The 27,643-nt window shown below is 45.1% G+C and overlaps 1 protein-coding gene across 2 annotated transcripts; it reads left to right on the forward strand.

Moving 5' to 3' along the window:
- Positions 1–2,646: 2,646 nt before the first annotated feature.
- On the forward strand, positions 2,647–26,330 carry LOC101949958 (activator of 90 kDa heat shock protein ATPase homolog 2). 2 transcript variants are annotated; one of them, XM_065589641.1, is made up of 9 exons: positions 2,647–2,803; positions 3,145–3,335; positions 15,909–15,994; positions 16,643–16,757; positions 17,489–17,577; positions 18,635–18,757; positions 22,139–22,240; positions 24,534–24,585; positions 24,895–26,330. In XM_065589641.1, the coding sequence occupies exons 1-9, from the start codon at positions 2,724–2,726 to the stop codon at positions 25,068–25,070; spliced, it is 1,014 nt and encodes a 337-aa protein (XP_065445713.1). In that variant the 5' UTR covers positions 2,647–2,723; the 3' UTR covers positions 25,071–26,330. The 2 variants fall into 2 exon arrangements, with proteins under 2 accessions (XP_065445713.1, XP_065445714.1); XM_065589642.1 differs by lacking the exon at positions 2,647–2,803 and adding an exon at positions 6,769–6,841 and having other exon boundaries at positions 3,198–3,335.
- The last annotated feature ends 1,313 nt before the right edge of the window (positions 26,331–27,643 follow it).

Here is a 27,643-nt window from a genome sequence, read left to right on the forward strand (position 1 = left end):
TTCTCAAAATCATTGGATTAGATATTATATGTATAAGCACCGTTCATCCCTAAGGATTACACCTTAAAATGGAGCCCCATCTAAGTTAGGAAAGGAAACAGCTAGCATTAATAGAGTGAGGTGAAATTGTAGCCAAGGGCACAGCATTAAACCCTCTACTCTTATGAAAAGTGCAAAGGGACAGAACAGACAAGACCATTGGCCTAGTGTATCCCCTCCTGTGTGTCCCTCTACTAATGGACCACTCTGCTTGCAGAGGAGCAGTTTCCACCCTTCCATGCAGCTCTCCCCTGGACTCTGAAGATGTCTCTCTGTGGCAGGGGTACTAGAACAATTTGTATAGTGGGGGTGCTGAGAGCCATTGAACCAAACTGTAAACCCTGTATATAATGGAAACCTCTAAAAGTCAGGGGGTGCTGCAGCACCCCCTGCTCTGCTAGTTCTAGCACCTATGCTCTGTGGCATTGGAGGGGCAGGGGTTTAGGAAGGGCAGTGTGGGCACTGGCCACAGCCCATGTCACCATTTCCTGCAGGGTGCCAGAATCTGAGCAGGACTTGCTACAACTCAAAGCAGTACTGTAGTAACTTGCTTTGATCTCAAATGTAGCTGTAGGGAGAACAGAAGTCAACGTACCATGTTGACCTTCAGGAAAATTGTGGAGGGAGAGCTAGCAGAACAACTCAGTAAGGAGGGAGGGAGTTTTGTGTCTGCAGAGTTGGAGCACGCCTAGGGTCCCTTTCTCAGTGATCCCTCAGCACCCTTAATTCCCAGAATCCACTCTGAAGGGACAAGGATCCCAGCGGCACGGTGACTCACTGGTGCGGCACCTCCCGCTGGCCATCCAGGGAATTAGCTTTTCCAGTCTTGGAGCACCCTCTACTGACCAGTATCCCATGTGCTTCAAGCCCGTGTCCCTCCCAGAATCTGGTTCCCCTTTACCTTGCGTGCTGCCCTCTGGCAGTACCCCCACCCTCTGGGTCTCCCCACCCGGGGGAACCCCCAACCCTCTATCCCAATCTTGCCTCAGTGGCTACTGCAAGTCACCATCTAGCCCCGCTCACTGGTTGACCAGATAGCAAGGCTAGGTTCTTTGTAATACACAGTGTCTCTCTCCCTGTCCGCTTGCACTGAGCAACTGGGCACTGCTGTCTATCCTCTGTAAGGGGGTATGCCCTCATCATCCACTTATCATCGGCAAGGGGGGTTTGAACCTGCTGCCTTTGCCTATCTTGGGCTGCACCTCTGCAACCCCGCACCCTTTCCAGCCTTTAGCAAGGCCTGCAGCCTGGGGGTTTTCCAGGCCTGGAGCTCCCCAGCTCCTCTGGCCTTTCCTTAGCCCTGCTCCACTCTAGGTATCCTGCTGTGCTCCCAAGCAGCCAGGCCCATCACAGCTAGAGAGAAAGTCTGCCTAAGCTCCTGGCTAGCAGTCCTTTTATAGGGCCAGCTGTGGCTGCCCCCCCACTCAGCCCAGCCTTTTCTCTTCCTGGAATTGTTTTAACCCCTTCAGGGCCAGCCCCTTAAACCTCTGCAGGTGACCACCCCGCTAGAGATCCATGAAATCTACAATGTTCCGACGTATTCCTGCCCTTCAGGAGGGGCTGAGCTGTCCCAAGGGTTTCCATTCAGATTGTGTATGGTTATTTCCCCCCCTCAGAGCCCCGCTAGTGCCAGTGCCTGCAGCGGCGGCTCCAGGCACCAGCGCTCCAAGCGCGTGCCTGGGGTGGCAAGCCGTGAGGGGCGCCCTGCTGGTCCCTGCGAGGACGGCAGTCTGGCAGCCTTCGGCGGCTTGCCTGTGGGAGGTCCTCTGGTCCCGCGGATTTGGCGACAATTCAGCGGCAGGTACACCAAAGCCACGGGACCGGTGGACCTCCCACAGGCATCCCGCCAAATCTGCAGAACCGGGGACCTCTTGCAGGCGCGCCACCAAACAGGGCCGGCTTTAGGAAGTGCGGGGCCCAATTCAAACAATTTCGACAGGGCCCCGGCAGGGATGACTAAAAAAAAACCCATGTAAAAAAACCACGTGGGGCTTGTACTCATTGGACTGCGCTCCTAGTCTTTGGCGGCGGGTCCTTCACTCGCTCCGGATCTTTGGTGGCACTGAAAGACCCGCCGCCAAAGACCTGGAGCAAGTGAAGGACCCACCACCAAAGTGCCGCCAAAGACCCGGAGCGCTGCTGGGTGAGTAAAAATTAAAAAGGCGCCTCTAGACAGGGAAGGGATTCTCTGCCACTTGCCCGCCCCCCCCGCTCTGGGCGGCCCTGCCACTGGGCACGGGGCCCGATTCGGGGGAATTGGCCTAAAGCCGGCCCTGCCACCAAAGGCAGCCTGCCTGCCGTGCTTGGGGCAGCAAAAAAGCTAGAGCCACCCCTGGGTGCCTGTTCCTGGCACACGCTGGCCGCACACCTTACACATGTACCACACTGGTGCCCACCCACTGCCAAAGCAGCCGAACACTATATCGCCCACCCCCTATAGCCAAAACACACCCAGAGCCGGGGCAGAGCCGCCTGCAGCCGGGGGGGGGCGTGTAACGACCCCGCGTTTCAGGCTCCTGGGCTGCCCGCCAGGGACTAGCAGGTGGCGGCGGCGGCTCTGAGTCCCCGGGGATGGTTCTGGCACCTTCTCGCTCGGTCTCGGCGCCGGAAGAGGCCGGGCGGAGGGGAGGGGAGGCGGGGCCGGACCGGGGTAGCGGCGGCGGCGGGAGGCAGACGGCAGCGCCATGGCCAAGTGGGGCCAGGGGGACCCGCGCTGGATCGTGGAGGAGCGAGCGGACGCCACCAACGTGAACAACTGGCACTGGTGAGCGGGCGGGGAAGGGGCCGGAGGCTGGCCGGCGTGGTCCGGCCGCGCTGCCTGCCCCTGCGCGGCAGCTTCTCCCCCATCCCTGCAGCCGCTGGGGCTGTCCGGACATTAGGAGCGGCCGGGCCGAGTCTGTGGGGGCGGGGTGCAGGGAAGCGCGGGGTTTGCTGCCGGCTCCTTGCTGAGCCTCCCGGGAGCCCGAGGGGGAGCAGCGGGGCTTGCACCGGGCGGCTCGGGTCCGGCTGCGGCACGGGGCTGAGGACAGCGCCTGGCGCAGGAACAGGCGCAGCCCGGGATGCTCGCGCGCGCCACACCCCCCCTCTCTCCGCCCTTTGCCGCAGGACGGAGCGGGACGCGACCAGCTGGTCAAAAAGCAAACTGGAGCAGCTGCTGGTGGGGATCGTGGTGGGTAATGAGGCGGGCAGCTGTGAAATAAGCGACCTGAAGCAATTGGAAGGCGAAGCCTCCTGCAACAGCCGGAAAGGGAAACTGATTTTCTTCTATGAATGGAACATAAAACTTAGCTGGAAAGGTAAATGACTCTTCTTGGTTCTCTTGTAAAGAGAAATACAACACAAGGTGGAGTGTCATGTGCATCCCCTGTAGGCTGCAACCTCATGGAGGCAGCAACAGCAGCCCTTTTGGATTGTGCAGTGCACTAGGGCAGTGGTTCTCAACCAGGGGTCCAGGACCCCCTGAGCAAGTTTTAGGGGGTCTGCCAAGCAGGGCTGGTATGAGACTTGCTGGGTCCCAGGGCAGAAAACCAAAGCACCACCGCGTGGGGATGAAGCCCAGGGCCCCAAGCCCTGCCACCCAGGGCTGAAGCTGAAGCCTGAGCAACTTAGGTTCATGGGACCCCCTCTGGGGCCTCAGGGCAGTTGTCCTGTTTGTTACCCCCTAGCGCTTGTCCTGGCTTTTATATGCAGAAAAACAGTTATGGAACAAGCAGGCTGTGGAGTTTTTATAGCATCTTGAGGGGAGCGGGGGGAGTTAGAAAGAAAAAGGTTGAGAACCCCTGCATTAGGGCAATAATCTTAATATTTGTGTGTATTTCTCACATTCTTCTCAGCACTTGCTGTCAGTCTCGCTGCTGCTAGCCCAGCTAAAGTGCTATCAATTCTTACAGCTATGATTGAAGGATCATGATCATCATCATATTCCTATTACGCCTCTGGCATTTAGGGCAGTGACGAAGCTCCTCCACTCCTGTCTGTTTCTTGCAAGTCTTTCAATGGTTCCCCAGCTGTGCCCCAGGTTTTTCAGCTCGGCTTCCACAGCTCTTTGCCATGTTTTTTTCCGGGCGGCCTCGTTTTTGTTTCCCTTCAGGTGTCCAGCTTATTGCTACTCTGATGATGGAATCAATTTCCATCCGAAGCACATGCCCAATCCATCTCCACCGCCTCCTGGCAATGCTGGTGCTCAGATCCTTTTGGCTGCACTGTGTCAATAGATCTTAGTTTGAGATTGTTCTGGGCCAAAAGATACAGATTGATGATTGAATGATCAGGGCCGGCTCTAGGCACCAGCAAAACAAGCTGGTGCTTGGGGCGGCACATTTTTAGGGGCGGCATGGCCGGCGCCAGAATGCCGCCCCTAAAAATGTGCCCTGGCTGCCCTAGCTCATCTCCGCTGCTGCCGCTCACACGCCATGGCGCACGAAACAGCTGATTCGCGCGCCACTGCTCCCCCTCCCTCCCAGGCTCTCAAACCTGGGAGGGAGGGGGAGATCCCAAGCGGCCGCTGCGCGCAAAACAGCTGATTCGCACGCCGCTGCTCCCCCTCCCTCCCAGGCTCTCAAACCTGGAAGAGAGGGGGAGATCCTGAGCGGCCGCGGCACACGAAACAGCTGATTCGCGTGCCGCTGCTTCCCCTCCCTCCCAGGTTTGAGAGCCTGGGAGGGAGGGGAGACTCCGAGTGGCCGCAGCGCGCACGCCGCTTCTCCCCCTCCCTCCTAGGCTTGAGAGCCTTGGGGGAGGAGGCAGGGCTGGGGATTTGGGTAAGGGGCAGAGTTGAGGAGGGGTTGGGGGTGGGGTAAGAAAAAATGGGGGGGGAGGCAAAATTGTTTTTGCTTAGGGCGGCAAAAATCCTAGAGCCGGCCCTGGGAATGATTATACTGGGTAATTTCTTTCTCTTAGAAGATTCACTTTCGTTGCTCAAAACTTCATAGTCATAGAAACATTGTGCTGGAAGAGACCTCGCAATGCCATCTAGTACACCTCCCACACTGAGGTGGGACCAAATATTTGTAGATCATCCCTGAAGGTGGCGGGCCAGGGGTGGGCAAACTATGGACGCATCTGGCCCGCCAGCCGTTTTAATCCGGCCTTCAAGCTACCGCTGGAGAGTGGGGAGTGGGGTCTGGGGTTTGCGCTGATCCGGCGCTCCAGCCGAGGAGCATGGTTGGGGGCCACTCTGCGTGGCTCCCAGAAGCAGCAACATGTCCCCCCTCCAGCTCCTGTGCATAGAGGCATCCAGGGGACTCCGCTCTGCACGCTGCCCCCACCCCAAGCGCCACCCCTGCAGCTGCCATTGGCACCACAGCCAATGGCACACCTGCAGACGGGGCGGTGCTTGCGGACAGGGCAGCGTGCAGCAGAACCACCTGGCCATGCCTCCACATAGGAGCCGGAGGGGGGACATGCCGCTGCTTCCGGGAGCTGCTTGAGGTAAGCGCCGCCTGGAGCCTGCACCCCTGACACACCACCCACCCCCCAGCGCTCCAACACCCTGCCCCAGCCCTGATCCCCCTCCCCGCCCTCCGAACCACTTGGTCCCAGCCTGGAGCACCCTCCTGCACCCCAAACCCCTCATCCCCAGCCCCAGCCCCACCCCAGAACCTGCATCCCTAGCCGGAGCCCTCAACCCCCCATGGCCCAACCCCCTGTCCCAGCCCTGATCCCCCTCACACTCTCCGAACACCTCGGTCTCAGCCCGGAGCACTTTCCTGCACTCCAAACGCCTCATTCCCAGAGCCTGCACCCCCCGCCCTGTGCCACCCCTGCTGCCCCAGCCCTCCCCTCCTGCACCCTGAACTCCTCATTTCTGGCCCTACGCCAGAGCCTGCACCCCCAGCCAGAGCCCTCACCCCCTTCCACACCCCAAACCCAATTTTGTGAGCATTCATGGCCCTCCATACAATTTCTATACCCAGATGTGGCCCTCGGGCCAAAAAGTTTGCCCACACAGGCTCTAGGCAGACTCCGCACCCACATAGAGGCCCCTGGAGTCAGTGGAGGTCTGTGTGGGTGTATAGGTCTGGCCATGCAAACCTGCTTGCAGGATCGGGGCCATGTGTGGTAGTGTGCACAAGTTTCCTGGAATGATTATTCTAGAAAGCAAACTCTTTGTTAGGTTGGAGGAGCAGTAATATTTTCATAAACTGAATTGAAGTGGCAAAGAAATCAGAGAGGAACAAAATCAGTGAGTCTCAGCTCCTAAAATAGGTTATTTTGAAATAATCTTGAAACTCTGGTCTTTTTTTCTTGAATTTTTTTCCATACTTCAATTTTATTACTGCAAAACAGATATGTTCCCATTCAGTATTTTTGAATAAATTAGGACATGACTCGTTTTATTCTGCAAGAAGCAGGCATTTGCATTGTGACAGTCCTGATCTGCTTTATTATGACTTGTTCGCATTGTTTAAAATTATCGAGCATTCAAATGATAGGTATTCAATTAATGAATTAATGGTGGCAGCAAGGAAAGGAGGAACTGTTTAAGGAAAAGTGTAAAGAAAATATAGACATCTTTGTAATACAGTATGTAAAGAAAATTGCAAAAAGGAGTGTGAATAATGTCAAGACTTAAAAAAAAAGTGAATTATGAGACACACTAGCCCATGTAAATCTGCTTAATTGATCAAGTAATCAGTTCTCTTTAGCAAATGCTACCATTCTTTTCAATGAGTATTGTGTAACGATATCGCTTTAGTGAGATATGTGCTCCACATTTTTTCTTCTCAGGGACAAATCCTAGAGAAGGCTGATGTGAACTGTGTGCTTGGGAAACTGTACACCGATATTACAATGCTGAAAGGTAGAGTGTTCATTCCCAAAATGTGGTAATTAGCTCTCAGCCAGATTTCAACCACTACTGCAAGAGATGGGAGTAGTAGTGAATGCAGCCTATTTCCCTCTCACTCTCCCTGCTCCAAAGTGGGATTGTGGTTCAGTGCCGTGAATAGTCCTGCTTTCCACTCCTGTGGACTGTCTGCATTTTTTTCCTCCCCTCTCCATTTAGCTGATGAGATATTTCATGGAGTTCCTTCCAGTGCTGTGCACATGCCATGCCGAGTCCTGCTGTCCAGTTTTCCTGCAGCTTGGCTACCTGACACTATAAAATGCAATGTTTACACTGCTTTTATCTCCCACTTAAGGAGGACCAGGATTGGGGCTTACTCTCCCACTAACACACTAGTTACACTCAGGAAATTCAAGACAAGAACATGCAAAGCACCTTATTTTTGTTTCTATTCTGTTTAGGTCCAGTAAAGAATGGAGACAACTTTAGATTATTTTTATTATTGAGTTTGGAAAAAAACAACAACAACAACCTCCCCCCACCACCACCGTACATAAATAAATTATACTGATTTGGATGTGCATATGTGCTTCCCCCCCCAAAGTTAATTAAGTATTTTAGGAAAAATTGTCAGAGCGCCACCCGCAAGAGTTGGTGGCCATACTCTGAGGCCACCAAAAAAATTTGTTGTGAGAACCCCTGGGCTAAGAAAACATTCTTAAATTGTTGAGATCCATGCAATGTAGGTGTTGAAAGTAACTAAAATGAAACAATGTAGAGAGAGGCATGGAATAGCATCATGCAGGGTGCAGTTTTTTTAATCATAGCAATTTAAATTAATTTTAATCAATATTAAATCACCTGATATATTTTTAAAATAAACATAAAATATTACTTGTCACTTTTACAAAGCCTCAGGTTACCTTGAAAAAAGGTTAATGCAATTTTAGATTTATAGGAAGTAAATTTAGATTTAAAGGAAGTATTTCTTCACACAACACACAGTCAACCTGTGGAACTCTTTGTCAGAGGATGTTGTGAAGGCCAAGACTATAACAAGGTTAAAAAAAGAACTAGATAAATTCATGGAGGATAGGTCCATCAATGGTATTAGCCAGGATGGGCAGGGATGGTGTCCCTAGCCTCTGTTTGCCAGAAGCTGGGAATGGGCAACAGGGAATGGATCACTTGATGATTACCTGTTCTGTTCATTCCCTCTGGCACACCTGGCATTGGTCACTGTCGGAAGACAGGATACTGGGCTAGATGGATCTTTGGCAGGGGTGAAAGTAATATTAAACACTTACTGGTACGGGGGCCTGGCTCTGGGCCCCCAGGAGTGGGGCCTCCGGCAGAAAGGGCGGGGTTGGGGGGGGGGGTCAGCCTCCCCCAGCCAGCCCATCCGTGCTGTCTGATCCGTGCCGCCTGGGGCTCCGGCGGCGATTTAAAAGGGCCCAGGGTTCCAGCTGATGCTGTGGCAGCGGCATCCAGGAGCCCCGGGCCCTTTTAAATCGCTGGCCCTGGGACAGCTGCCCCTTTTGCCAGGGCCAGCTCCAGGGTTTTTGCTGCCCCAAGCCGCGGGGAAGAAGAAAAAAAAAGAAAAAGAAAAAAGCGCTGTGATCGCGATTGGTGGCAGCTCCACCACGCCGCTTTCTTCTTCGGCAGCAATTCGGCAGCAGGTCCTTCCCTCCAAGAGGGACCCTCTGCCGAATTGCCGCCGAAGAGCCCGACGTGCCGCCCCAAGCACCTGCTTGCTCAGCTGGTGCCTGGAGCTGGCCCTGCCTTTTGCACCCCCCCGCCCATCGTCGGCCCTGTTGGCAGGGCTGCCGACTGGGTGGAGGGGGGGGGCAAAAGGGGCAGAGACATTAAAGCACTGTCGCGGCAGTGCTTTAATGTCGGTACATGGCCATTCTTATGTTCTTATAAAGAACTAAGTTATAAATACTATATATTTAGGGTAGCTTAATTTTATACATTGTGAAGAACAAAATATAATTGTCTTGCTACAGATGTTTCCCAAATAGTTTTTTTCTACCTGCCACAACTTTCTGAGATGAAAACCAGAAGCGATTAACAATTATGAACTATTCTTACACTGTGATAAGAGCACTTAATCTCACAGGCATTCAGTGTTCTACCATACATTGCAGCATTCCTTTGTGAACCTGTATTTAAGAGTATTTGCTTGAAGAGTCTAGTATTTCACTGAGAGTTCTAAGAGCCATTGGTCATGAGTTTGGGTCTGTATCAGGACTCCCCCCGGCATGTTCTCTGACCAATTGGAAGTAGAAATAAGATCAGAACTTCTGGGAAGTTTGACAGCATGGTACATTCTCAAACTTAAAGCAATAGTTCTTTCCCCATCTAGTCTTTTTCTATAATATTCTGCATTCCATCTACTATTTTAAAAATGAACATTTCTTAGCAGAATCAAAATCTATGTAAATCTGAAATTCACTAACAATTAGGAAAGCCCGATTTAAAAATGCACAAAAATCAACTTTAGCAACATAGACTGGGAAGAAAGTGAAGAACTAGCACCACTTAAATAAAATAAGTTGATTTAAATTAAAAACATCAGGTTTTTTATTAAATTCTAAAACTATTATTTGTATCCCCATGGTATCATAAGTATTTTAATGAAGAGCTTTATATTATGGTGGTAGTTTTTGTACATGTTCTATAAAAACTACCTGTGAACTTACTGTCCTGGAATCCAGTACACCTGCGGTCCTTTTGAGCAAGGTGCTTTCAATGTTAATTTGTCTAATATTGAAATAACCTTGTCCGAAATGTAATGTGGTCCAGTAGATCTAAAATGGGACTGGGAACCAAAACTCAATACTAGGGCTGTCAAGTGATTAAAAAAATTAATCGCGATTAATCGCGCAATAAAAAATTAGTCGCTATTAGTCACGCTTTTAAACAATAATAGAATACCATTTATTTAAATATTTTTGGATGTTTTCTACATTTTCAAATATATTGATTTCAGTTACAACAGAGAATACGTGTACAGTGCTCATTTTTATTACAATATTTACACTGTAAAAAACAAAAGAAATAGTATTTTTCAATTCTAATTGAACATCTAATACAAGTACTGTAGTGCAATCTCTTTATCATGAAAGTTGAACTTGCAAATGTAGAATTATGTACAAAAAAATAACCGCATTCAAAAATAAAACAATGTAAAACGTTAGAGGCTACAAGTCCACTCAGTCCTACTTCAGCCAGTTGCTCAGACAAACAAGTTTGGTTGCAATTTGCAGGAGATAATGCTGCCTGCTTCTTGTTTACAATGTCACCTGAAAGTAAGAACAGGTGTTCGCATGGCACGGTTGTAGCCGGCATCGGAAGATATTTCCGTGCCAGATGCGCTAAAGATTCATATGTTCCTTCATGCTTCAACCACCATTCCAGAAGATATTGTCCATGCTGATGATGGGTTCTGCTCGATAATGATCCAAAGCAGAGTGGACTGACACATGTTCATTTTCATCATTTTAGTCATGCCATCAACAGAAGGTTGATTTTCTTTTTTGGTGGTTCGGGTTCTGTAGTTTCCACATCTGAGTGTTGCTCTTTTAAGACTTCTGAAAGCATGCTCCACACCTCATCCCTCTCAGATTTTGGATGGCACTTCAGATTCTTAAACCTTGGGTCAAGTGCTATAGCTATTTCTAGCAATCTCACATTGGTACCATTTTTGCGTTTTGTCAAATCTGCTGTGAAAGTGTTTTTAAAACGAACATGTGCGGGGGTCATCATCCGAGACTGCTATAACATGAAATATATGGCAGAATGCAGGTAAAACAGAACAGGAGACATACAGTTCTCCCCCAAGGAGTTCACTCACAAATTAAATTAATGCATTAGTTTTTTAATGAGCATCATCAACATGGAAGCATGTCCTCTGCAATGGTGGCCGAAGCATGAAGGGGCATATGTATGTTTAGCATATCTGGCATGTAAATATCTTGCAACGCCGGCTACAAAAGTGCCACGCGGATGCCTGTTCTCACTTTCAGATGACATTGTAAATAAGAAGCAGTCAGAATTATCTCCTGTAAATGTAAACAAACTTGTTTGTCTTAGCGATTAGCTGAACAAAAAGTAGGACTGAGTGCACTCGTAGGCTCTAATTGTTTTGTTTTTGAGTGCAGTTATGTAACCAAAAAAAAAAAAAATCTACATTTGTAAGTTACACTTTCACAATAAAGAGATTGCACTACAGTACTTGTGTGAGGTGAATTTGAAAAATACTATTTCTTTTATCATTTTTACAGTGCAAAAATTTAAAGTGAGCACTGTACATTTTGTATTCTGTGTTGTAATTAATTAATGGAGATATCCTATCTCCTAGAACTGGAAGGGACCTGCTTTCACTAGCAGGACCAAGTACTGATTTTGCCCCAGATCCCAAGTGGCCCCTTCAAGGATTGAACTCACAACCCTGGGTTTAGCAGGCCAATGCTCAAACCACTGAGCTATCCCTCCCACTCAACATATTTGAAAATGTAGAAAAACATCCAAAATATTTAATAAATTTGAATCGGCATTCTATTGTTTAACAGTGCGATTAATCACAATTAATTTTTTTGAGTTAATCGCGTGAGTTAACTGCAATTAATCAACAGCCTTAATTAATACTAATCACAGTTCTGACACTGGAACCTTTTAGGTTTTGGACAAGCCATTTTATCTTTCGGTGTCTTAGTTCCCAGATCTATAAAATGGCAATAATAATATGTGCCTACCTCAAAGTGGTATTTACAATGCAAAGCATTACCTCCAGTGAGCAGTGTGGCTCTATCCAGTAAATATTTAGATTAGCATTTGCTGACCAGCACAGGTATTGTCTGTCCAAGTGACTGATATGTTCAGCATTATTAGCTGTTTAAAAAAAAATAAAAATTGAATGTTTAAAAAGCCTCTATTACTGTTAGTCATAAATTAGACCTTCCAGTTAGTTTTGTTTGTATCTTTGTTGTTGTTTTTTGCAACGATTACATGGGTTTGCCAACACTTCCCTAAACTCTTACCCATTCAGCAAGCTTGGCTAGAAAAGCCATCCTGCAGGTATGTGCCCCATTGTTCAAAAAAGTCTAAACACACATTTTCTTTGGGCACACTGATTGACTAAGAAGTAAAAAAAAACAAAAAAAAAAAACAAAAAAAAAACCACACCTCATTTTTCCTTCAGATATTAACAGAAACTGCACATAAATGTCTTTTTGCTTACTTTAGCGTGAGCTTTACCTGCAGCAAGTCAGGATATATTCATGCATGGGCATTTCTTTCGATGGAGAGTCTGGTGCTCATTCAGAGCACAATCCTCTGCATAAAGTTGTTAAAGGAAGTTTTTCCATTGAGTTAAGTGGCAGTTGGATCTGGATATTTGGAAGATGGGACTTCTGAGTGACTTTGTGCCTTTCAGCTGATTCACCCCTTTGCAGCATAAGAACATAAGAACGGCCGTACCGGGTCAGACCAAAGGTCCATCTAGCCCAGTATCCTGTCTACCGACAGTGGCCAATGCCAGGTGCCCCAGAGGGAGTGGACCAACAGGCAAAGATCAAGTGATCTCTCTCCTGCCATCCATCTCCATCCTCTGACAAACAGAGGCTAGGGACACCATTCCTTACCCATCCTGGCTAATAGCCATGAATGGACTTAACCACCATGAATTTATCCAGTTCTCTTTTAAATGCTGTTATAGTCCTAGCCTTCACAACCTCCTCAGGTAAGGAGTTCCACAAGTTGACTGTGCGCTGCGTGAAGAACTTCCTTGTATTTGTTTTAAACCTGCTGCCTGTTAATTTCATTTGGTGACTCCTAGTTCTTGTATTATGGAAATAACTAAATAACTTTTGCTTATCCACTTTCTCCACATCACTCATGATTTTATATACCTCTATCATATCCCCCCTTAGTCTCCTCTTTTCCAAGCTGAAGAGTCCTAGCCTCTTTAATCTCTCCTCATATGGGACCCGTTCCAAACCCCTAATCATTTTAGTTGCCCTTTTCTGAACCTTTTCTAGTGCCAGTATATCTTTTTTGAGATGAGACCACATCTGTACGCAGTATTCGAGATGTGGGCGTACCATCGATTTATATAAGGGCAATAATATATTCTCAGTCTTATTCTCTATCCCCTTTTTAATGATCCCTAACATCTGCACACTGCGCGGAGATCTTCAGAGAACTATCCACGATGACTCCAAGGTCTTTTTCCTGACTTGTTGTAGCTAAATTAGCCCCCATCATGTTGTATGTATAGTTGGGGTTATTTTTTCCAATGTGCATTACTTTACATTTATCCACATTAAATTTCATTTGCCATTTTGTTGCCCAATCACTTAGTTTTGTGAGATCTTTTTGAAGTTCATCACAGTCTGCTTTGGTCTTAACTATCTTGAACAGTTTAGTATCATCTGCAAACTTTGCCACCTCACTGTTTACCCCTTTCTCCAGATCATTTATAAATAAGTTGAATAGAATTGGTCCCGGCACTGACCCTTGTTACCCCTCTCCATGCTGAGAATTTATTATTAATTCCTGCCCTTTGTTCCCGGTTTTTTAACCAGTTCTCAATCCATGAAAGGACCTTCCCTTTTATCCCATGACAACTTAATTTACGTAAGAGCCTTTGGTGAGGGACCTTGTCAAAGGCTTTCTGGAAATCTAAGTACACTATGTCCACTGGATCCCCCTAGTCCACGTTTGTTGACCCCTTCAAAGAACTCTAATAGATAAGTAAGACATGATTTCCCTTTACAGAAACCATGTTGACTTTTGCCCAACAATTTATGTTCTTCTATGTGTCTGACAATTTTATTCTTTACTATGGTTTCAACTAATTTGCCGGGTACTGACATTAGCCTTACCGGTCTGTAATTTCCGGGATCACCTCTAGAGCCCTTTTTAAATATTGGCATTACATTAGCTATCTTCCAGTCATTAGGAACAGAAGCTGATTTAAAAGACAGGTTACAAACCCTAGTTAATAGTTCTGCAATTTCACATTTGAGTTCTTTCAGAACTCTTGGGTGAATGCCATCTGGTCCTGGTGACTTGCTACTGTTAAGTTTATCAATTAATTCCAAAACCCCCTCTAATGACACTTCAATCTGTGACAATTCCTCAGATTTGTCGCCTACAAAGGATGGCTTAGCTTTGGGAATCTCCCTAACATCCTCCGCCATGAAGACTGAAGCAAAGAATTCATTTAGTTTCTCTGCAATGACTATTGTCTTTAAGCGCTCCTTTTGTATCTCGATCGTCCAGGGGCCCCACTGGTTGTTTAGCAGGCTTCCTGCTTCTGATGTACTTAAAAACATTTTGTTATTACCTTTTGAGTTTTTGGCTAGCTGTTCTTCAAACTCCTTTTTGGCTTTTCTTATTACATTTTTACACTTAATTTGGCAGTGTTTATGCTCCTTTCTATTTACCTCACTAGGATTTGACTTCCACTTTTTAAAAGATGCCTTTTTATCTCTCACTGCTTCTTTTACATGGTTAAGCCACAGTGGCTCTTTTTTAGTTCTTTTACTGTGTTTTAAATTTGGGGTATACATTTAAGTTGGGCCTGTATTATGGTGTCTTTGAAAAGTGTCAATGCAGCTTGCAGGGATTTCATTCTAGTCACTGTACCTTTTAATTTGTGTTTAACTAACCTCCTCATTTTTGCATAGTTCCTTTTTCTGAAATTAAATGCTACAGTTTTGGGCTGTTGAGTTGTTCTTCCCACCACAGGGATGTTGAATGCTGTTGTATTATGGTCACTATTTCCAAGTGGTCCTGTTATAGTTACCTTTTGGACCAGCTCCTGCGCTCCACTCGGGACTAAATCTAGAGTTGCCTCTCCCCTTGTGGGTCCCCGTACCAGCTGCTCCATCAAGCAGTGCCTGTTCCTGCAGAGTGTTACTGCAAAAATGCAGTAAATGATATTTCAGGGTGTTTATATTAGAGGGTTTTGTTGTGAGCATTGATGAACATCTTTGCTGCTGGGGAGTTGCACATGTTTAAATAACATTTAATGGTGTGACAAAGGTGCCATGGCAGAATGGAAATGCCACTGGTACAGTTTGAAGAGCATTTAAACCAGATCTGCTGGGTGAATAAATTTAATGAACAACTAGAAACTTTAAGAATAGGAGGAGGAATCTTTACTGAAGTAAAAACTGTTCATAGACCTGTAAAAATTAAGTAGAACAGTGTGGACCAAGGGCCTGATCCTGCAACTTGCACTCGTGTGAACTGCTATGCCTGTGTGGAGCCCCATTATCTTCAGTGAGGTTCTGTTCAAGTGCATCAGTCTCTCTGGGTGTGACAAGTTCCAGGATCATGATCTAGGGCTTCATTTATGGTGGCATGTATAGTACAGGCACTGCACACATGCCTAGAACAGATATAAATAGCAGTGTAGATGACGAGGCACTGCTTAGACAAGTAGAGTAAAGACACACCCTAAGGTTCTGGCATATCTTCTACACGGCTCTCTATACGCTCCACAGTGCTTCCCACTTCTATTTTTAGCGGTGTAGTGTCCCACTGCCTCCCTGCTGCTGGACCTTTCCTGCCATAGTGAAAGGTTTTGACAGTGGGGAAAGACTCTGGCAGGGAAGAGGAAGCAGTGGAAAAGGCTTCAACAGCTCCCTATTGCTGGAGCTTTTCCTCATCACAGGGAGCTGCTGGAGCCCATCCCTGCAGCAAGGAAAGGCTGTGGCTGGTGGGAGGCAGTGGGGAAAGGCTCTGATCTTCCTTCACTGCGTCCCCCCGCCAGAACCGTTCCCTGCTTTTCACTGTGGTGTGTAGCTACATATACGCTACACGCTACCGCAAGTGTAGACAAGGCCTTACTAGTGTAGTGATTACTACCATGAGTTGCCTTATTGAGGTCAATGACACTATTTGCGAAGCAAGCACTTCTCTCAGAAGTGTTTGCAGGATCAGGCCTTCTATTTTTGAACTGCAGCATATAGTAGTTCTGCATAGAGCATTTACAAGGGTAAAATGCCTACTATGGAAAATATAGTTCTTTAGTTATTACATTTAAGAATTCATTCTGTTAATGCAGGTACAATGAAAGAATCTGGTGAGAAACATGAGGGATCTGTTGAAATTCCTAACCTGTCAGAAGAAAATGAGGTGGATGATACAGAGGTAGGTAATAAATACTAACAGCTCTATAGGGCAGGAATTTTTAAATAAAATTAATAACTTTAGTTGCCATTAAATTTCCTGTTAACTGAATAATAGGAGAACAACATGACTTAGCAAGTTTGTCTTTAGTATTCTAAAGATAAAAGATGTCAAGAACCAAAAACATTAATGGCTCATTTCTGTCCTCCGATACGTAAATACATATCTTCCAAAGTTAGCTACTAAGCATGCACAGTATCTGACTTTAAAAGATGCAGTTCATGGCAATACAGAGCCACGTGTTTGAGATAAGAATTGAGCCTTATGTTTGCTTCACCGTCTGTCATTTTTTAATCTTAAGGCCTCTACTTTGGTGCTAGCCTAATGATATAGTTGATATTGTGGTCTCTAAAGAACTCCTGGGGGAGAAATCTATCTAAACTTCTGGCTAGTTCTTGAGTTATTACGGAGACAAAATTGCTTGTCTTTCCTTTAGAAAAAGTATCCGGGTTTAGCTTAAAGACATGATAAAGTGGGAAAGTTTGCACTTGAAATATCTATTCTGCACCTGTCCTCTGAATAAACCAAAGATAGCATTTTCCAACACTTCTTGTTCCCCAAAAATCAAATTGTGCGAAGCATCTCTTAGATTTGTATGTTTATTTGTAGATAAGTGTAAGCAAAAAGAAAGGAGATGGAGATGTGCTAAAGGATCTTATGAGAACAGAAGGAACTTCAAAAGTCAGGGAGGCTCTCAGAGATTATCTGAAAGTTCTTAAAACAGGTACATTAAGATCATTTCTTCACACTGTGGCTATATGGGCCCATTTTGTGCTATCTCCCTGCTTGAATAGATTGATCCATTTTCATCTGAGCTGGTAGAAACTGTTTTCATATTACTTTAAGAACAAAACAAAATCCCAATGCCTTCATTTTAATTATAATATTGCATTAAGGTTTTAATTTAATCAAAGTCAGGATATTCAAAGTTGTGTGTGTGTGTGTGTGTGTGTGTGTGTGTGTGTGTGTGTGTGTGTGTGTGTGTGTGTGTGTGTGTGTGTGTGTGTAAAATGTTTATTTTGCAGCAAAGCCCGGGGGCACTAATCAGGACCAGAACCATATTGTCATAAGTGCTATACAAACATATGTGAAGATACAGTCCCTGCCCTAAAGATCTTACAAATTAATTGGCTGAGCAAAGCAAGGCCGCACACTTAACTCAGTGGCATTTCTCTGTATCTGAACTTCTGAAAACAGAATCCAATCAATTCCAAAATTTCAGGGAATGTTCTAGGCATAAGTGGACAGAACTCTATTGATTTTGGTGAAAAATCAAAAACTGAAAAAGCCTGAGTTTAGTGGAAATTAGGCTATTCTCATTTTCAGATTTTTACTAAAATAAATATGGTTCTGAGCAGAGGGGGAAGGGCTTGGCTGTAGTGGGGCCAAGGGACATAGTTGGGTGTACAGGTTGGCCTCACGTTAGATGATATTTTTTACTTCCTCTATTTACAGAGTTTACTCTGGGAATGATCCTACCAACCAAAACTTCAGCTGGTCCGGAACTGGCGGTTAAAAAAAAATTGAGTGAGAATAATGTGCAGGTATGCTGGCTTTAAGAGTTACTATGTAAGTTTCACTGGGAAAGATGGATGCTATTGGCCCCAAACTCTGCCATCGTAGGAGGAATAGAGAACTTAAGATTTATCCTGTGACTAACAGTAGATATACATAGTGCTGTAATGTGGAGCATTCATCTGTAACAGTAAGTGTTTGATGCACTTTTAAAATCACCTTTGGGATGGAGGCCAGTAAATTCACCAATATGAATGCTATGACTAGTCCCTGTAGTGCTCAGGTAATGTGGAAATAGAATCATTGCGGGGCCACAGAATCTTCAGACGGGGGATCAAAGGTGCCCTGTTCTTCACTTCCAGTGTTCTGTCAGTAACGACAGCTTCAAGAGGGAGAGGCTGAAATTTGTCTTCTTCCCTCATTTCCTCAGTCTAATTCAGAGATTAGCAACCTTTGGCACGCGGCTCGCCAGGGTAAGCACCCTGGCAGGCTGGGCCGGTTTGTTTACCTGCCGCGTCCGCAGGTTTGGCCGATCGCGTCTCCCACTGGCTGTGGTTCGCTGCTCCAGGCCAATGGGGGCTGCAGGAAGGCGTGGGCTGAGGGATGTGCTGGCCGCCGCTTCCTGCCACCCCGATTGGCCTGGAGCGGCAAACCGCAGCCAGTGGGAGCCATGATCGGCCGAACCTGCGGATGCGGCAGGTAAACAAACTGGCCCGGCCTGCCAGGGTGCTTACCCTGGCGAGCTGCATGCCAAAGGTTGCTGATCTCTGGTCTAATTAATTCATTCCACATTCTGTTGCCTGTCACCAAAACCATGTTAGAGTTGCCTCAGATTTTCCTAGTGCTTGACTGTGGTGCTCACTTAATCTAACCTTAATATAGAATAGTATGTTATCATGTAATTAATGCATATGCATAAGGGAGCAGGCTTAATAATGCCTGGACAGCCTTAAACCTGGCATTCCCCAACTTTTGAGTGGTTGACTTTGCAAATTTAATGTTTTTCTAGTAAAGAGTTTTGGTGTGGAATATATATGTGTTTGCTATTCATATACAATGGCACTTTACCCTGAGTTTGCTTTACAGGATTCTGTTATACCAATTTCTTTGGATACAGTTGGTGTAAAGATTCCAACAGTAAAGATACTTCTGAAAGAGATGTTTGACTCTCCGGTAGAGGAGCTTTATAGTATCTTCATAACTAAGGAGGTAAGAAACCTTTGTATAAGATAGGAGCACCTGTTCTTAGTGATGTAACTGAAGGGATTGGTGTTCCAATAAAGAGAAAAATTATTTTATTTGAAGAGTTTAATTATAATCAGTAATGAGAAATATTATATGTAGGGCCTTACCAAATTCACGGCCATGAAAAAACACATCATGGACAGTGAAATCTGGTCTCTTCCCATGAAATCTGGTCTTTTGTGTGCGTTTACCCTATACTGTACAGATTTCACAGGGGAGATCAGCGTTTCTCAAACTGAGGGTCCTGACCCAAAAGGGAGTTGCGGGGTGGGGGTGGTATTTGCCACCCTTACTTCTGCGCTGCCTTCAGAGCTGGGTGGCCAGAGAGTGGCAGCTGTTGGCAAGGTGCCCAGCTCTGAATGTAGCACCCCGCCAGCAGCAGCACAGATGTAAGGGTGACAATACCATACCATGCCACCCTTACTTCTGTGCTGCTGCCTTCAGAACTGGGTGGCCGGAGAGAGGCGGCTGCTGACTGAGGGCCCAGCTCTGCAGGCAGCAGCTCTGCCTTCAAAGCTGGAATCCCGGCCAGCAGCCACTGCTTTCCAACTGCCCAGCACTGAAAGCAGCGCCGCTGCCAGCAGAAGTAAGGGTAGCAGAACTGCAACATTCCCCCCCTCCCCCAATAATTTTGCAAACCCCTGCTTCCCCCCAGCAACTCCTTTTTGGGTCAGGACCCCTACAATTACAACGCAGTGAAATTTCAGATTTAAATAGCTGAAATCATTAAATTTATGATTTTTAAAATCCTCTGACCGTGAAATTGACCAAAATGGACCTTGAATTTGGTAGGGCCCTAATTATATTTAACTTTCATAGTGACCAGAGCAACTAACACACTCCCACTTGTACAGTAAGAGTGGGAAATCTAGTCAAAGAAGGACTGAAATACCATCAGCTACTTATTTCTAGTAACTTCAGCTATAGTACCACAATGTAGGGTGTAAGGTGGTCTTGAGTCTCTTCCCGTCTGTCAGGAAGGGAGACCCTGCCCCTCACTACAATGCTTCTGGAGTGACTCAGTTCAGGGGGAAATTAGCAGACAGTTAATAGGCCCAAGCCTGCAGTCCAGGCCAGGCAGCAATTGAGTCTGTGAGCCCGGTCCTCAGCCAAGGTGGGGCAGCCAACAAATAAGGGCTCTGGCCTGCGGTCAGGCAGGGCAACAATGAGTCTATAGGCCTGGGGGCCTCAATCAGGGCAGAACAGCAAACAGTTAACAGCTGTGGCCTGTAGTCCGGCAGAGCAACATAGCAGTCTGGGGGAAATCAGCTCTTTGGCGGGGCTGACAGCAAAACCGCCTGGTGTCCTAACTCGGGTGGGCAACAGACCAATGCAGGCCTCTTGGCCTAGAGGTGGGGAAGCTGCCACCCCAGGGGTGGAGTGGCAGGGGGATGCAGGCCCACCCGACTCCACTGCGTCCCAGCCAAGGGTCCTAACAGTGGCGGAGTGGTCTGCCACTGGGTCAGCAGGGAAATCTGGCCGCAACACGCTGGCTGGCTTATAGTAAGTAACAGAGCCAAACCCTATTCGGCTTCCCTGGGCTCCTTCCTACACTCCCATTCAGGGTGTACCTGGGTCCTCGTTTGTCTCGCTGGGGTAAATGGCTAGTGGCAGCCCCAACAGCTCCTCGGTGCCTCCGGGTCTCTGGCGCTGGAGCAGCCTCCATTGGGTCTGAGCTGCAGCATTGGGGGAGAGACATCCTGCTCCTCCGGCAGCTCTTCTCCAACTGAGCTGGAGGGCCTGCCTTTTATATTTCTGGTTCCTGTCCCGCCCCTCTGCTTCCCGTGGGGCGGTTGTAGGTGTCCTGGTTGCAGGTCTACCCCCCGGCTGTCAGGGAGGGAGACCATGCCCCCTCGCTACAAGGGTTCTAGCACCATTTGCTTCATTAGTGCTGTTGTTACCTTTGAAGGTAAAGAACTATCATGGTGTGTAAAGTGGAGAGCAAAATGGAGCTACACCTCTACCTCGATATAACGCTGTCCTCGGGAGCCAAAAAATCTTACTGCGTTATAGGTGAAACCGCGTTATATTGAATTTGCTTTGATCCACCGGAGTGCACAACCCCGCCCCCCCCGGAGCACTGCTTTACCGCGTTATATCAGAATTCGTGTTATATCGGGTCACAGTATATCGAGGTAGCGGTGTATTTAGTTTATCTGACTGTGTTTATTTCGTTGAGCTCTGTGTATTGATGTGAAGCGGCCAACTAGCAATGGCCAAAGGAATGGTCTGCTAATTTTGTTGGGCCTGTCAGTGGGCTTTTGATTCCATTGCCCTTGAGGAATTGATAATTTACTTTCAGATCTTTCCAAAGTAGACTGACTGGCCCTTTGGTAGTCTTGTTCTTTTCTTTCTGAGCATCCCTGGAAGGTGGTGCTGGGCCATTGTTTATCCACCCACAACAGCTCCACTAATAGAGATTGGGAAGTCTTATGCTGCATGTCATTAGTATGCAAGTGAAATGCAGCTCTGTCTCCTTTGCACCCAGCTCACAGTAATAATAAATACTCAGTAATAAAAAATACTTAATCCTTTATGTAAGCACTTGTAATCCAAAGATCTCAAAGTGCTTTACAAATGTTAAGCATTCTTATCCCCATTTTCCAGATGGATTCCATTAGCTAGTATGTGTATGGATATGATTATATCTACCTCTCTTGCAAGATTTACTATGGAGAAGCACTCAAATAGCAAGTTTAGGATGCATCGGTGTCCTCCTAAGAAGCCCTAGAATATATCAGAAGATTTTAGACTGGAATGCTAATACTTCCAAAAATTGTAATTCTCAGGTGGATCAGGGATTAGTGTCAGTCTTCTGATATGGGATAGAGAATATAACATCTCATGACTTTCCGACTAATCCTGCTCCATGTGTCTAGACTGCTGCTTCCATCTCATCAGGGCAGAAGGAAGATCAGTCTGCCTGTTTCCTAATCCAAATATAGCTGCAGTCACTTCACTTCACTTGCTTTGAACTCTCTACCTCTGTTTTACCTAATGGCCCCTTCCACATACCCTCATTAATTGCTCCTTTTACCTACCAAACATGTTTCTCAGCACTTTGTAACTTAATCATATTATGATTTTTCTTAGTGAAATCAGTGATGTATTGAATTGACTGGAGCACTTTTTAAAGTTCAAGCACATAAAATTGCTTTTAGAGAGCTATGCATTCATCACAGAACCCTTGGCATTAGGAGTCTCCAGTAGCCCTTTTAGTTCATCCCAGTATCCTGGAAGGATGCGTTATAGATCACAAAGCTATCCAGGAATCATAGAAGTTCTGTGTTATTGAATAGCTGATTAAATTCTTACACTATGCATGTTTGCTTTTTGTTTTCCTAGTTGGTGCAAAAATTTTCTAAAAGTCGTGCTGTGATCGAAGCCAAAAGAGGAGGAAAACTTCAAATGTTTGATGGTTGTATTACTGGTGAATATATAGAATTGGTAAGTGAAACCTTGCAGTTTAAAATCACATGCCATGTTCTGCCCTTTTGGAATCACACACTGATGATGTTTGGGCCGAGAAGGTTCTTAAATTGCTACGCCACAGGGGAGAATACTGAGTAAAATGTAACCTTGCTTTTGTTTCTCTAATGCAGATTTAGTTAATAAAAACAAAATATGACCATGTAGAAGATTCCTGACTTTCTCCTTTTCTGGCCTAGATTATCTATCCTGTGGGAAAACCCTCACTTGGAACCATGGAAAGAGGAAAACTGTGTGTGGTTGCCTTACAGAGTTTTTCTACCACTGTCTTTTTTTAATAGAGAGTTTGGGATTGAGGTTACAGATTAGAAATAGTACCACTTACCGAACATGTGGCTCTCTGGAGAAGCAGATCGCATTCTGTTCAGAGACAGAAGCTACACTGTCCCTGGTTATGCTCCCCTACAGCTACATAGAGGGGACGCTTAGGAAGGTAATATAGTGTAGACCTGTATTTCCACACAAAACTAAGCATAGAGCAGAGTAGTGCCATGGAGAGCTCTGCTCCACCTTCCTCTTGCCCCAACCACTGAAACCTGTGGAGACTCCTGCTACATGAATACCAAAGTATGGGCATCTATACAGTGTTGGGGAAGAAACTGGCATCCTTCTTTTACATGGAATAAGTAAATCTGCACACAGATGGAGCCTCCTCTGTAAATCAGCCTGGGACAATCGAGGCTTTGATTAGGGAGTATGTCCCAGTGACACTTGTTCTCTTATCAGAGATCAGTGGTATCAACCACTGAATAATGTCAAAAGTTGTTTCTTAAACAAAAAAACGACCCAGGGAAAATGCTCTGTCCTAATACTTTTAAAAAGTTGTCTTGAAGCCCTTTAACTTACCATTCAGCTGTGTGTCAATTCTAGCTTCTAATCCCTTAATTACTTATATCAAATCCTGAGAAGTTAAAGCTAGTAAACAATTTTTGGAATTAAAATTACTGCAGATTTTAGAGGATTTAGTTTTATTTCATCTTTTAGGCATGCCTAAGTTTTCCTAAAGCTCAAGATCCCATTTCTGATTGCGCAGTGGCTCCAGTTATAATAAAGATGTTGAAACTTGGGAACGCACTGATGAAATAAAAACAACGAGGAGTCCTTGTGGCACTTTAGAGACTAACAAATTTATTTGGGCATAAGCTTTCGTGGGCTAGAACCCACTTCATCAGATGAAATAATTCATTTGATAGTGCCAGCAGCTAGCTATAAAAAGACACTCCACAGATTTACGGCCGTAACAATTAAAGAAACTCTTTAGGCAGTATCCCCAGTCAACAATCAAATAACTGGCAAATTCCACATCGTAGAGACATAGTTACATTGGTTATGTTAAGCACAAGTGGAACTGAACCTACCTGGACCCTAGGGGAAGTTGTGAATAAAAAAATACCCCTATTTGTAAACCTCCTTGAAGGATGGGCAAACTCCCTGAATGGGAGAATGCACCACTACTCTAAACCAACTGCTGTCACATGTGTCTTCTGGATTAAGCCTCTGCCAGGTTGCTTTCAGTTCCCTATTTCAGCCAGTTGCCGAGAATGCTGAGATGCCACACAATCTAGAACTGATGGAAAGGAGCTCTAGAGCTGTGTCTCATCTTACACATGGTACCACAGCCCAAACCATCTCATCAGTATCTCCTCCAGTAGCCTCAAATGTATATTGAGCAAGATGGGTGGCAGAGTAGAGTACTATAGAGGTGGGTGATCAGTTACGCTCCACTTTTTTTCTGCGATTTCTCAGAGGAAAATACAGAACCACTGCAGTAATCCCAGTCACCCATGCTAAGGTCCATGTTATCAATGGCTGCTGATTAGAGCTGTAGCTATAAGCATGAACAAATTACCTTTGTCCATTGCTAGGAGAAAGTAGGGAAGTGTGTGCCCAGTTATAAGTGTCATGATTAGAGCTGGGATTTTCAAGTAAGTGTTTTCCCTCACATTTACTGTTTGTCCAACTTTTGCCAAGTGGAAAAGTCAGAAATTGAAGGGAGAAGGCCCCAAAATTTTGTTTCAGAATTTTGGAAAACAAACTTTTACCAAACCAGCTTTTTTATAGAAAAAAAAATTAATTTGACAAAACCCTGTTTTATGATGGAAAAAGCTTTCACATTGGAAAATTCTTGGCCACTGCCAGCTCGGATTCTCTTGGAATGAGATGTGGCAGGCCCTCAGATGAAATTCTTGAAAAAAGGCAGGGGGAGTATTAGTTTTGTCATGATTTTTGTATATCTGTATCTGTCTTACAGTTACCCAGCCAAAGGATTGTCATGAAATGGAGATGCAGGAACTGGCCTCATGGTATGTCTTTTCTCTAACCCCATAGTACTTACGGGTAGGATTTTCATAGGGGCCTAATCCCAGTTTAAATTGGAGCTAAAGTTTGAGAAAGCACAATATAATGCCTGCTGTTATTCCCACTGAGGGAAGGAGTTTGTGCTTTGTTCTTGCAGAGCAATAAGTACATTTATGTACAAAATGCAACAGGTGAGTTCATGAAAGATTGAATTTTATTTAGTAGTATAGTAAAGCAAACTTTTATTAATCAGGTATTAAAACCAAGTGTATTAATAAACATATTACTGAATATTGTACTCTCTCTTCTTCCAGAATATTATGCAACAGTTGCTTTGAATTTCAAGGATCAGGCAACTCAAACTGAATTACAGTTAGAGTGCAAAGGTGTCCCTGTCTGTAATGAAGACAGTACAAGACAGTGTTGGCAGAAGCAGCATTTTGAAGAAATACGTGTTTTACTGCAGCAGACCAAAGTAAATGCTGAATGATGATAGCACTGTAGTTAGTTTTATTAGTGCATTACTTTTATATATAAATAAGTTTGACTCCCTCTTTTGTTCCCCCCCCTCTTTTTTTAAGAAAATTAATTTATTTATGGGGGATGAATAAACATCCACTTCTGTGATACTGTATATAATTTAAGTGCTATTTATGGATCTTCAGTGAATGAAATGGCCTCTTCTATAAGTGAGATTATGTATTTAGACACCTTCAGTTTGAGAACTGATCACTGTTTTATTATCTATAACTTAAATTTGGAAACTGTTAGTGTGACTCAGCTGCTATAGACTTCATGGTATTACATCATACTGAGAAGCTCATTTAGTAGAGACGAGCTACTAAGTAGGCCTCGTCCAGGTCTAAGTTAGAGCAAAGAAGTGACATATGCATTGGTTAGTAAGAATCCATTCGTGGTGGGTAGAATGTCTGTGTTTAAATGCACTGCTGATAAAAAGGTGAATTGAAAGTCTTAAAAAAAAAAAAAACCCATAGTTTGATTCTGTAAGATCAAATGATGAGTGAGTTATACAGCCACTTAAAGTAAAGCACTTAATCTCAAACCATAGAAAAACAAGATGCAGGCTTCTTATATTTTCAAACAGCACAGCTACACATTTGAAAGACTCAGTCACTAAGGCAAAGATTTAGGTCCGGAGGATTAACAAAATTAGAACAACCCTTGTTGACTGGGAGATGCCATTATTTTGGTCTGTTTTTCTAAACTCCTCTCTTCATCTTCTCTCTGTTAATGGTACCTGTGATGGGAGTTGCTGCTCTGGCAGAGATGCCAGGAAGGCTGTAAGAGAAGTAATTTAATTTTGTATTTCAACAATTTCCATATTTATTTAAAGAGCCATTTTCACTTGGACTGCTTTCTTCTCTTGGAATTCTGAAAATACGTTTTTAACTTAGACCCTTTCAGTTCACCTTAATGAACGATTCCACCCATGGGAATGTAATGAAAGCAAAGCAAATAAAACCCCAACTATTTGACACCAATGCACCCTAAGGGTTAACCATGATGGGTTAATATTGACGATATAACAATTTAGCAAGAATGGGGCAGAATTCTTAAACGCATTGAGTAATTTTGTAAACAATTGGAATAAAAAATAACTTACCTGTGCAATACTGAATTTAAGGCAAAATTGACTAAGAAAAATCATGACAGAGGTGACTCAGACTGCATTTTAATCAAATGCACAGAATAGCGATCAGTCATCTTAATAAAGAAAATTTTACAGTGAGTGAGATTTGTTTCCTCTCACATACACTATTCAATAAACCACCACATGCATATGATCCCCCACGCTTAAAAGATTATTTAGAGAATCAAGTTTCCGAGCATATAGTTTTATTGTGATAAGACTAAGACCACACAAACTACAAACTTGCATAGGACACCATATCACATTTTCATTGTGTATAAGTTTAAATGACATACAGGACAAAATGACATACTTTTCTCTGCTCCCCCCCCCCCCCCCCCCCCCACACACACACACACACAATAGAGTTCTGCCTGTCTAATAAGTAAGAGTGTGACTCTTCTCTAGCCAAAATAACAGTTTCTGGGTGATTTATGTAGAAAATCTGCTCAGTTTACAACTAACGTGATAGTTTCACTGATTTCCAGCCCTGCCACCTGAAGCTGGAATCTGAAAGGCAAACTGTGGTCCTCCTCATTCATACACATAGGTGCGGGAACTACGGGTACTGCCACACCCCCTGACTTGAAGTGGTTTCCATTATATATGGGGTTTACAGTTTAGTGGTGGTGCAGAGAGCCATTGAACCATACAAATTGTTCCAGCAGCCCTGTTCATGCATTACCAACAATAAAGATTCTGCCATTAGAATTTAGGCTTCAATCCTGTTAGCTGATTGAGGGTTGTAGGTGGACGCCCTCCCATCTACACAGAGTGCCATTGAAGGAAATAAGGGAGTCACTGTAGGCACAGGGGTCTTTTCTGTAGAGTCATGTTTGATTTGGGCCCTAGTTAATACTGGCTACATGAACCAAAAAAGAATTCAGCTCATCCCTATAGTTGTGTTGGTTCTGCAGTGTTGAGAAGAGTTCAGATAAGTTTTTATTTAATAAAGGCAACTGATGAGAGTCCAGAGATATAAAGGGAGAAGCTTATTGGCATAAGCAGGTGCCACAAGTTGAGCAGGGGAGAAGGACAGCAGTGTTGTGATGAGAGGGGAAAGTAGAGAACTCCACTTTTATTCAGAATGGTAGCCATGGTAGTCTGTATCCGCAAAAAGAACAAGGAGTATGTGTGGCACCTTAGAAACTAACAAATTTATTTGGGCATAAGCTTTCGTGGGCTAAAACCACTTCATCAGATGCATGCAGTGGAAAATACAGTAGGAAGATATATATACAAAGCAAACATGAAAAAATGGGTATTGCCATACCAACTCTAACAAGACCAATCAATTAAGGTGGGCTATTATCAGCAGGAGAAAAAAAACTTTTGTAGTGATAATCAGGATGGCCCATTTCAAACAGTTGACAGGAAGGTGAGAGTAACAGGGGGAAAATTAGCATGGGGAA

The sequence above is a fragment of the Chrysemys picta genome, chromosome 3 (genome assembly GCF_011386835.1).
Source record: "Chrysemys picta bellii isolate R12L10 chromosome 3, ASM1138683v2, whole genome shotgun sequence".
NCBI lineage: Eukaryota > Metazoa > Chordata > Testudines > Emydidae > Chrysemys > Chrysemys picta.

What these genes read in the sequence shown, in the direction of transcription:
- LOC101949958 (XM_065589641.1), top strand. Translation starts at nt 2,724, where the DNA reads ATGGCCAAGTGGGGCCAGGGGGACCCGCGCTGGATCGTGGAGGAGCGA. An exon ending in TGAGTGAGAATAATGTGCAG is followed by an intron (nt 17,578 to 18,634) that starts GTATGCTGGCTT and finishes TTTGCTTTACAG; the next exon opens with GATTCTGTTATACCAATTTC. An exon ending in ATGCAGGAACTGGCCTCATG is followed by an intron (nt 24,586 to 24,894) that starts GTATGTCTTTTC and finishes CTCTTCTTCCAG; the next exon opens with AATATTATGCAACAGTTGCT.